The following is a 12,164-nucleotide window of genomic DNA, read 5'->3' as shown; positions in this document are numbered from 1 at the left end:
AGCCGGCACGCAGCTTGGTGGCACCAGACACCTCCCTTTCCCCCTCGGTGACTCCGATTCCGGCCCAGCTGCTCCTGCTCCTCCTCCTGCTCCGCAGTTTGCCGCTCGCCTCAACCACCGCTGTTTTCAGTCGGCCGCCGAAGCACAGTTCCCAGCGTCCCTGGAGCTGCAACACAGGCGAGTGGGGCGGTCGGTTGGTTGCCCGTCGCGGGGAGCAACGGGGCGGGTGCTACGGCCCCGCTGACCCACTGGGTTAGAAGAAACTCCCCCAACGCGGTTGGTGCCCCCGGCAGCCCTCGCATCACCCCTGAGCCCCGAGGCTTAGCGCCCGCCTCCCCCCTCTGGCTGCAATCCCACACCGAACTTTGGGAGGCACTCGGGAAAGTTTGCGCGCCGCGCTCTGAGCCCCGAGGTGGCCACCCTCCCCGCCGGGGCGCTCTCGAAGTCGCCCTCCGCACGATGGCCAGCAGGCCGGCACAGCTTGAGGAGGCCGCCCGGCTGGCTCGCCGTTCCCCCGCCAGCCCGACTCCCCCCTGGAGAAGGGGCAGCGCGAGCCAGCGGCCCCTGTGGGTCGTCTACATGGCGCTCTTCTGGAGGCTCAGCGCCGCCGACTCGGAGTTTTCCATCTTGGATGAGGCGCAAGTTTTAGCCACTCAGATGAGGAAACTGGCCACTGAGGAGCTGGGCGTCGTAACCATGCAGGTAACCCTACCCTCTCCTCGACTGTTCCCCCCCTTCTTCCTGGTTTTCTTTCTATCCTCCCGTCTTTCCGAGCCCTTCATCCTTTCTTCCTGTTTTTCTCCCACTTTCTTTTGATCCTTCGGCTTCAGCTTTCTCTCGCCTACTTTTTCCTTCCCCCCCTGTGTTTCTTCTCGGGAATGTCCCCTGTTCCTTTCGATACTTAAACTGTGTGGCTGAAGGCAGTATCGCTCCCCAAGTTGCGGGACGTCTTTGAGAGTGAACTCTCTTGCTGGTGGCTCTCCCCGGCCCGCATCATCCTGGTCGTCCGCATCGGTGGGGCCACGGGGCTTCTAAGTAGCAGGAGCTGGTGTTTGGTGCTCACCAATAGCTCACTTCTGATCAGAGCGGCTTCCGAATCGTTTCATACGAAAAGCATCAGTGATTGTTCAAACATGATCCCACTGTTTCAGGCTCTTGCCTCCTGGGCGCAGATACTTTGGGGGTTAGGCATGGAACAAGGAGTTCAACATACTTGTCCTTTTGCAAAGACCTGCTTAATTTTGAGGTGTTTGTGGAAATCCTGATCGTTGACAAATTCGATTTTGTCACATATAGGGAAATGTTAGTGTGGTCTTAAATCTAGAAAAGAAATTGTAACTGCAATCAGATTACTTTAGAGCAAGTGAAGTGAGAGAGCTGAGATTTGATTTCTGATGAGACTTAATTCTGTTGGGACTATTTGGATAACATTTTTTCTCAAAAAGAAAAATAGCTTTATTTCTAACACATTCAAGTTGCCAAATCAATCAATTATCTCTGATTATTAGTGAAACTGGACTTTTTAAAAAAATCAGGGGCTCAGATTTCTTATTTTCATTTGCCATGTTAATTTCCTTCCGTTTTTTCCCCCAACAGCAAATTATGGAGGAAATTTGTGAAATACAATTATGTTAGATTTAGAACTGGAAATATGCTGATAATAGGCCTAATTTATTTTGTCAACTTAAATATGCAGTTTAACAAGTTTATTATTTTCTTCTCCAAAACTCATTTTCTGGCCCTGGATAATTTGCCCCAGTTCAGAGAGAGTGAAGTGATTGGTAATTGTAGTCTATCTCTTCCTTTGTGGGTGCATATTAATGACAGTTTGACTATTGTGTTTTCTGTAAAGGAGGCTAATAGCTGTGTTACAGCAACCAACAGCAGCCTCCCCTGACAAAAGGTGAAATTGGATCCCAAACACCCTGCAAATGCAAGGTACGGTCAGTGGCAAAGGCAGTTTTTATAGCCTCCCAGATTGAAAAGGCAACACTTCTATAGAAGCAGCAGGGGTCTATGCCCAAATGGCCCTTTATCTTCTTCAAACTGGCTCCCTTCTACTCTCTTTTGAAATATTATTGTTTTGGTTCTTTACTAGGGCTTGGGCTTTGTTAGTGCTTCTCTTCTTCTCCTTTATAGTAAGAAGCCATGCATTAAAATGACTTCTCTTAACAAGGTAGATAGCAGTAAATTATTGATATGCTGAACTATGGAGAATTTCAGAAGTCAGTTCTTTCCCCTACAAGAGCTAAGGGCACATTCTTCCCCCTGCTATAAAACCTATATATAATCCATAGAAGATTGTGGAAGTGCAATAATATTACTGTTTCTTCTTTTATAATGGTATAATTTCATAGTGTATGTCACATCACTGTATATGTATGAAGTGTGTCAGTATCAAGGCACATAAAATGCACACACCCTGAATATCTTATTCGTGTTACCATTTCAGTGTGCTTGAGTTTGTATGATGAAGCATCTGCCACTAAGAACTGTATCTTAAAGTATATTGAAGAAGAATGTTTGGTGCTAATGCTAACTGGAGCATTTTATTGTTAATTTTGGGGCGTAAAGCCAGATGCCATCAAGATATATTTTAAAATTTACTTGGTGAATTGCATACTTTAAAAAGTAATTTGTCTTGTTTCATGTGTTTTACACTTGAAACTGATGTTTCAAGTCACACTCCGAGATTTTTCAAGTCCCTACAGATGAAAGTCATCTGAGCAAAAATACTTAAGTGTACAATAAGATAGTTTTGTTGACTTTTCTTTGAACTAGTGTGTTAATTTAGGTATTATTTCATGTGGTAGTTAGATATGTTCCTCAGCCTGAGAGGTCTGCAGTCATAAAGCTGATATAATACCGGATGGCCCTGTGATCCTATGAGCATGGTCGAGTGTGCATTGTAATTGAAATATATTAAAAATATAGGATTTATACGAGCAGTAACAGACTTTTATACACCTTAATTTGGAGTCTATCAGTGGAAGTGTCATGAAAGAAAACCTAAAATCAGACACTGATGGGAATGGCAAGTATGAAGCTTAATAACTAGAGATATAGAGAATATAGGTACCAGATTGCGAGGAACTTTGATGGTAAAGACAAGGGGAAACAAATGGTTGTGAGAGCTAAATGAGAATGACATGCTCCAGTTGACCTCGTGATAGAGAATTAAAGAGCAACGACAATTAGGACTGGAACAGTTCATACCATACTGTTAGGAATAAGATGGCCATATAATTTAAAGAAGTGAAAGGATGTGATGCCATTAGGGTAGTGTGAAAATAGGGAAACAAGTTGCCACTCCCAGATTTGTGTGACCAATGGATGAAGAGAGGATGGAAGTGATTAACTCTAAAGCAGTTGAGTCTGTTCCGTGTTTGAGGAATAGTAATCTTGGCTATTTTGTGAGATGTAATATCAAAAGCATTAGTGGAAACATGAGCAAAAGCATACTAACAGGTATATTTGAAACTTTGAGAAATTCTTAAGGTAGCAAGCACGTGAAGAGAATGGGAAAGACAAACCTGCCCCACCACCTTTTAAATATAGGACTGGAGGAGCAGCTGGAAAGGTGAGAGGGAGAACCAAAGGAAGACTGCATTTCAGAAGGTTCTGTAGTGGGCATATGTATATAGTAAAAAACAGAGCAGCAGAACTTTTTATTGGGGGGGGGAAAAAGCTATGCCTTCTGCAGTCTGTTGCGACTTCTGATACCATATAATTCTAATGCTGCATTTTGTGCAGTTTTTTGGTGCTGTTCCTAGAATACAGCTGTCTTTGTATATAATTTCTTTGTTTAGGTTTTCACTCTAATATCTGATTATAAAAAGTACTGAATTTGTAATTCTTAGATCAATACAATGAATGTCTTCCAAAATTTCTCTCGTGAGGAGATATATACATCTAAACAGCGAGCAAAAATGCACATCTGTTGCATTGCAAAAATACACATCTGTTGCACGGAGAATGAGCATGGTGGCAGGACACATCATTCTAAACACCAAGATGCTGTTAAGTTGTTTTGATTTTCGATTGCACATAGAATATTTTAGCAGAGATGTGGGGTTCTTAACACATAGAATATTTTAGCAGAGATGTAAGGTTCTTAATGCAGATGTATTTTATTGATCCGTAGTTAGCATATTAATAATATGCTCGCATGAGCACGCTTATGTTTCCTTAGCATAATTTTAGGCTATATTTTTATTGAAAGCAGTAAATAAATGTTAAGCTATAATGCAAATGATATAAATGTAAACATAAAATGTATAAATGATTGTTCATATTAATGATCATATCTTACTTATAGTTGGAAGGTGTTTACGTAATCCAGAGGAAGAATATTGTTAAATTTATCTGTATTATTTAAAACAAAATAGGTTAATGCATTTAACTTACTTATACTTGGAATGTTTTAGTTCGCAAAGGCAAAATAATATGGGTATCAATAATGTGTAATATATTTACAATGATTTATTTTCAATAATATACTGATTACATACTTACAAGGTAACATTCTGTCTTTAGTGATATACCTAGTATATAGGCATGAAATGTAACTGCAAGTGCTGAGGGATTTTGATATTTTCTTGTTAAGCAGTACTAAATGGTTCCTACCAATTTGTTGCTGTTGTAATATTTTGGAAGCTAATACATAGTCTTAAATTTTGTAAGGCCGTGTTTATTGTTGTGTAGGATTTTTTTCTTGAGAGATCAAGGAGGCAACTCAATAAATATCAGGAATATGCTGCAACCCTGTGCACACTTACATGGGTATCAGTCTATTTATTTTCAATGTGTGGATAGATGGTTTTTCTCTGAAAACGTGTGCTGACATCAGTCGTTGTGTTTAATTTGTGATGGGTGAGTTCAATCAGAAGAACTATGATGGTAGAGGAGGAAAGGCTGTTTAACCATTTTCCCTCTGATGGGTTTTCTCTTCCAAGTCTTCCCCACAGAAGATGAAAAGAAGCTGGGGGCAATGTTGAATGGAAGATAGCCTGAGGGGGAAAAGGGGTAAGCTGCTCCACCCTCTTGCTCTTGTTTTTTTTTTAAATGAAACTGGGAGCTTCCCACAGCTGCTTTCCATTTTTAAGGAATTAGGAGATGTTCACATGCATCTCCCATGTTATGGGCTGATGTTTCATTTTATTCCAGGAATATATGGTGCTGGGCATCGGTAAATGAGGTGATCTGCTTAATGATCAAACCGAGTACCTGCATGGGGTCACTACTGTGCAGAGGTGTTTTCACTGACTTTTCCTGTAGTAGCTGTACCATAACAGTCTGTCATTAGGTTACACTGTAAGCAGCATCCTTTGAACTGCCATGATCATATTTAATGCTCAGTAGTAACTATGCATATTTTATTGAGGCTGCAAGTACTAAGAACAATACCATTTGCTTGGATAAAAGCTCATGATTCCCTATATGGGGACTGGTTGTGGGTTGACACAAAGGGGAAAATTTATACTTTATGTGGCAGATGTGTTCTACTGCCTGTATATGTAAAATGTGGGAAAGTGAATGTTTCCAATATGCTCAGAGTAATGGCAAAAAAATGGCTCCCTGGCATGTGCTTGCTGCATGTTCCCAACTATTTCAGTACATATCCTCCCTTTTATGCTTACTATGTACATATGTCAAACTGTTAAAGGTGTAGGCAGCAGATATAACTCTTTTAAAATCTCTCTAAAGTGTCATATCCATAAACAGGACTTGACATCGGTAGAATACTACTGTATTATAACTCTTACTGAAAGAATGCAGTTCTGGTACTCAGGATTTGTTTTTGAGTGCTGAGGTGGTAACCAAATCTCTGTGCTGTGAACAACATTAGATTAAATGGAGGCAAGTCTGTTCATTCCCGCTGCAGAGATTCACCTCTACTGCATTCCCTCGGGACATCTGCTGAAGCAGGAAACATCAGAAGAAATGGTTGGGTGGGATGGGGACAGAACACTGCATTTGAATTTGGTGCACGACTGGGGATTCCCCACTCTTCCAGGATCTGGCTAGTGTAAAGGTGTGGAAAGTAACACCTAGTAAAGGTCACTTTGAGAGAGGTCTGATGACCTCTATATTAATAATCCAGAATACCAAATATCACTACATTACTGCAACGTTTCCACAAACAGTGTATCTTAATATTCCTTCAATTTAACTGAAATAAGCATAGTACATTTTTCCAGCTCATAATATGCTTGAGGTCACACAGCCTTAGTTTGAGAGGGGAAGAGCTTGGTTTTGTATGGTAGTGTGTAGCACTGTCATGAAACTAAATGTTTGTGTTTTTTATTTTTATGTAGCATATGCTGACTTAAAAGGATCAGCAGATCGTGTCAGAATTGGGAGTACAAAGTAATTGGATAAAGTACTGCTCTGGCTGGAGACTTTACATATGAATAACTGTTGTGGTTGCCAAGCAGAGAAACTCCCAAGATGTTTTAACACAGTAGTGTTTATACAATCCTGAATATGTTTGACTTAAGGGGACAACATAAACTAATTGCAGGTCTTTCTAAAGGCTTCTGTGTTTTTTATACACTTTGAAAATTGCTGAAGCTGAAAGAAAGGAGAGGGGTGAAATCCACTTCCTGATGGTTTGGCTTTGTGTCATTGGGAAGGGCTTATCTATTGGCATAAACTTTATCAACAGAGAATTAAGCCATTTGTAGAACAGGTGGCTATACTGTTTTTCACCAGACAGTTTTTTCTTGGACTTATGACCTGGTGGAGGAAACTGGTCAAATGCATTTGATTGACAAAGAGCCAGTGTGGTGTGGTGGTGAAGAGTGCTGGTGCAGGAGATGGGAGATCAGAGTTTGAATCCCCACTCTACAGTGGAAGCTTGCTGGGTGGCCTTGGGCCAATCATATAACCTCTCAGCCTAACCTACCTCACAGGATTGTTGCGAGGATAAAATGGAGGAATGGAGACTTATGTAAGCCATTTTGGCTCCTCATTGGGGAGAAAGGTGGGATACAAATGAAGTAAATAAATAATAAAATTGCTTTAATTGTTTCAGCACTTCTTAAAAACAAAATATAGTATCATTGGAGTTCATGAAGGAATGTAGCCTACAGCATGTATGAGCCTGATGCTGCTAGCAGCTCGGCCAGCTAGAGGATCCATTTGCTTAGTTGTCTATTGTGAGAAACAAACTAAAACATAGAGCTATCAAAAAGTAAAGACAGATATGTCCATTTGGTGATATCACATATTTGGCCACTGCAGTGTTTCTCAGACTGTTGGCCTGGAAAATGGAAAAGGAACAGGGTGAGCTGGGACAGGAGGCAGTTGGAGACTTGGTGATAAATCTGGGTTTGCTTCTGCATCATGTGCAAAATGGCCATTAAACACAGATTCCTCAGTAATACTATATGTTTCCATGGAGCAGACATGAAAAATACAATATATGCCTGCGTTTTATTCTGTAGAGAAAAGTATTGTTGAGTTATTTCGCAAGTGGGTCCTGAACAGTATTTTAAATTTAGAAATGGGTTCCAAACAGTACAGTAAATGTACTAGTGAGTCTCATTTCGAAAAGTTTGAGAGTGACTTGACTATATAACAGCAAGTGGTGTGGAGGAATACCCTGCGGGGAGGGCGGGGTATAAATGCAATAAATAAATAAATAAATAAATACTCTTGCACGTGCAAAGGAGTAATTTTATGTCAAACACTCTGTAGAAAACTTCAGTATTGCCTGATGTCACCTGGGACTTAACTCTTTTCTAACGTTCTAATATATATGTTAATTTAGTGATAAGTAATATTATGATTCTTGCTGTATTTTGATGGTTTATAATTTGATGATTTTATATGCATTGTTATTATAATGAAGGTTAAAGATTAAAAAATGTAGCACTGTAACCTTTACTTGTGCTTTGGTTCTTATCAGATACTGCAGGAGATAGGCTTCAGTCATTCAAACTATTGTTTATGATTGAGCTCCGTATAGAATACTGGTAATTCCTTATATTAAATAAGCCTTAAAAGTTGAAGTCCCTAAGAAAGCCCACTTTGGCAAGATTGCAGATACCAGTTATATAATCAGTTTCAGATCTGTATTAAATTGGTCATTGTACATTGCTTATCAACATTCAGATTTCCAGTAATCACAATAGATCAGCTGCTCTATATGCAAAAGTATATGAAATTTGCCTGACTTTTCTGGTTAAAATCATGTTCTCTCTAATGTTTGGTACTTTTCATAAGGGCGAAATTTGCTTTCAGATCTTTGGTTAGTGAATTGAAAGGAAGTGGTTTCACAGGTCTCATTGTGAGTGCAGGGATATTCAACTCTCATAGTGTAAAACCTATCTCAGTATAACACATCTCAGGAAGTCTGCCATGGCACTTTACCAGCTTCTGAATGAAATAAAGAAGACATGGTGGCAGTGGAATTTATCTTATGGTGTTCTACATAAACCAAGGAGATATCCATGTTTACTTCATTTATGCCCTGCTTTTCTCCCCAATGGGGACCCAAAGCAGGTTATGGCATTCCTCCATTTTATCCTCACAACAACACTATGGGATAGGTTAGGGTGAGTGTGTATGACTGGCCCAAGATCACCCAGCAAGCCTCCCTGGCAGAGTAGAGGTTTGAATGCATGTCTCTGAGATTTTAGTCTGACACTCTAACCATTCCATAACATTGGCTCTCTTGAACATTCCATAACATTGGTTCTCTTCAGCTAGTTGGGTGCTAAGGCTCTATTCCTCAAAGTTGTCCTTGCTATTTTCATCCAGTTGCTCATTGTTCATAGTTATTCGGCATATTATGACAATCTGAAAGGGATGGTTCTGTGTTCCCTCCCCATTGGTTACTACTATAAATGGTGGGTTACCAGTTCATCTAAAGGTATGTTGCAACAGACTAAATTTCCAGGTACTCATAGTGCCTTCCACTTTTTTCAGTTTGTTGTTCATAAAACAAATTACCTTTTCAACAGTCACTTTAAAACAAATATTAAGTTGTCATGATGGTAGCTAAGTGTGGTTGAATGAAAATCCTCTGGTAATGAAATGCTAAATGGTTTGTTGTCCTGAGATATGCTGTTGAGTTGAGAAGTTTGATGAATAACAAGATTCTGATCATCATCTTGAACAATGCAAGTAATTTCAAGTGAAATTAATGCAAGAAACATTGTGTATTGATGATCCATTCATAAAAACTGGTCAAGACTTTGCAGTGACCCTGCTATAAATAAATACCATCAAAGAAGTTACTGCAATAATATTATCTACAGATAATACAACTCTGTTGTTGAAGAACTTATCAAATGTGGTACCTTGTTTGAACCACAAAAGAACATTCTTTTGCAACTGCTTAGCATGCCAGCCAAGACGAACAATAAAATTCAACTATGAAGTACCTGAAAACACATGTTCAAGTGTTTTCATGCTGAATCTGAGTCACGATATTTCTCAAGCAGCACAGTCAGCTCTTTTTCCGTGTGTTCTCCACCAGTGATGATAATGCATCTGCGTACTCAGTCAGTGTTGATATGACTTCTAGAAATGGCATAGGATTAGAGTGAAGACAAATTCTCAGATGCCATAGTGTGGGATTATCAACAGTTGCTAATATTTTGAGACCACATCTGTTGAAAATATTCAAGGACTATGATTCAGTTTCCATGCTTACAATTACAAAGATCTTAGGTCGGATCCTGTGGTTGTGCTAGCAGAATGGATATGCACAAAAGGATTTTTTCCTGCCTCCCTCGATCTCGCTTTGAGGGGGGAGGCCATTTTAATGTGGATGGTTCCCATCTGTCTATGAAGGAGGGAAGACTAAAATTCTTCCCAACTTCCTGTTTCCTGGGTGGAGTCATTGTCTTTACTCAGTTCATTTCGTGTCTTATTAGGGAGAACAAGGTTTTGATAGGAGCTACTCAGCAAATCCTCTGCAACTCAGCAGAAAGCACAGAATATTTATATTTCTACCTCCTACTCGTATATCTCAATTCCTCCTTTTGGCCTACTCATATCTCCACCTTTTGAGGGTGGCGTGGCTGAGGCCCTGGAGGGCATAGAGACCTCCTTTTGGCCTACTCATCTCTCCACCTTTTGAGGGTGGCGTGGCTGAGGCCCTGGAGGGCATAGAGACCTGGCACAGCCTTTGGAAGGAGGGTATTACAGCAGGTGATGCAGTTGAACTGAATTTTTGTACCTGACATGGGATACAACTGCTTTTGCATTTCCCGTATCAAGATGTCCTCCCCCTCAGAACAACAAAGGAAATGTTGGTACTTACTGTGAGGGTTCCATCTGCTCTGAGAGAGGGAGGGCATCTTGTTCCATCTTGATTTAAAGGGGAGAGGGGATGACAAACTGTTCTCTCCATGTTATAGCTTTCTTATTTCCTGTCCTAACACATTTTGTGTTTCCTAAAATGTTGAATGTTTTGCTTTGGGAGTTACCAAACTGAGGAAAGTGGGTGACTCCACCTAGGAGACAGAAAGTCTAGGAGAATTTTAGTCCTGTCTCCTTGATGGACAGATGGGAATTAACTATGTCAAGATTCCCTCCCCCTCAGAGCAGAAGGAACCCTCACAGTAAGAGCCACTGTTCCTTTGGTGTAGTGAGTTAGGAGCATGTTTGGTGTAGTGGTTAGGAGCATGGGACAAAAATGCGGGCCAGTTTAGAGTCCACGCTCCTAACCACCAATCCAGAACCTAAGAAAGGTTAGCCAAATGCAAAAGAGGGCCAACAATAAAAGCTTAATATATGAAATATATAAAAAGATACATGTATTTATTGAACAAAGATTTAAAAATTATATATATATCTCCCTTATATATAATTGAGTAAGACGCAGCGTCACGCAGCGGAGAGAAAATGCGCACCAATAGTGTTTGGAGGGTTGAACTGTTTGGAGGGTTGAACTGTCCATCAGAAGCTTCCCCAGCTTCCATTGGCCGTGTTGCCTAAGTCCCACTCAGAACACAAAGGCTGCGTCACGCAGCGGAGAGAAAATGCACACCAACAGTGTTTGGAGGGTCAAGCTGTCAGTCAGAAGGTTCCCCAGCTTCCATTGGCCGTGTCGCCTAAGTCCCACCTCAGAACACAAAGGTTGTAGCCCTGCCTCTGCACCCGGTACCCTCAGACGTCAGATTACTGCTGACAACCACCTGGTGAGGGAGTGGGACCGGGGAGCACTTGAAGAGCGGCGGCAGCGCCGATAAGCCACTCGCCGCCGCCCGACTCCCCCCCCAACTAGACAGGGCTGGAGGGAATCAGTGGAAGGCCGCCGGCGGCAGCAGCTAATCACCGCTCGCCGCGGGCGGATTCCCCCCCTTATCCCATCCTCCCTCCCTCTCTGTCTGGCTTACTGATCTACCTATCTATCTACCACCCACCCACCCTACCTTTCTAGTGTCTTCGTCCACAATGGGCTTTGCTCCCGTGTGTGTGTGTGTATAAAATACACGTGTCAGGTCAAATCTATCAGCCCTTGTGTGGTATAATTTGTTATTTGTACATGAGGTGTAATTTTTGTTCAATAAATACATGTATCTTTTTATATATTTCATATATTAAGCTTTTATTGTTGGCCCTCTTTTGCATTTGGCTAACCTTTCTTAGGTTCTGGATTGGTGGTTAGGAGCGTGGACTCTAAACTGGGAGAATCGGGTTTGATTCCCCACTCCTCCACATGCAGCTGCTGGTGTGACCTTGGGTCAGTCACAAGTTCTTTCAGAGCTATTCTCTCAAGAGCAGTTCTCGAAAGAGCTCTCTCAGCCCCACCTACCTCATAGGGTGTCTGATGTGGGGAGGGGAAAGGAGATTGTAAGCCACTCTGAGACTCCTTTGGATAGTGAAGGACAGGGTATAAATCCAAACTCTTCTTTCTATTAGTCTTAGAAACCTAGCTCCAAAAGCCATCTGCTAAGGGGATCCTTATGAAGGCTGCTAGGGAGTGAGGTGCAGAGCAGAGCTTTCACTCCTACAAAGTTCAGCTGCCGTACGTTCTTGATTTCTTCATTATCTCTGTAGCTCCGTAAGTGACCTTGGAAATGTGGATGAGACAAGGTTGGAATTATTTAAGAACTTATTCATTCCAAATGTTGCCACTTTCTCCAAGCATGACGACATACTCTTGTGAACTTCCTACCAAGGTAGTCATATTTGGAGACAGGCAC

General features: G+C 41.4%; 1 protein-coding gene across 1 annotated transcript in view; it reads left to right on the top strand.

Annotated features, from left to right (window-relative positions):
* Positions 1-459: 459 nt before the first annotated feature.
* CACHD1 (cache domain containing 1) overlaps positions 460-12,164 on the top strand; it is a 249,341-nt gene continuing 237,636 nt past the window's right edge. Inside the window, exon 1 of the mRNA XM_015428092.1 lies at positions 460-702. Coding sequence (XP_015283578.1) covers positions 460-702 — 243 coding nt within the window. The remainder of the gene's footprint in view (positions 703-12,164) is intronic.

This window comes from Gekko japonicus, unplaced genomic scaffold, assembly GCF_001447785.1.
Source record: "Gekko japonicus isolate JY-2015 unplaced genomic scaffold, Gekko_japonicus_V1.1 scaffold1219, whole genome shotgun sequence".
Lineage (NCBI taxonomy): Eukaryota > Metazoa > Chordata > Lepidosauria > Squamata > Gekkonidae > Gekko > Gekko japonicus.
This window is presented reverse-complemented; position numbering and strand designations above follow the sequence as displayed.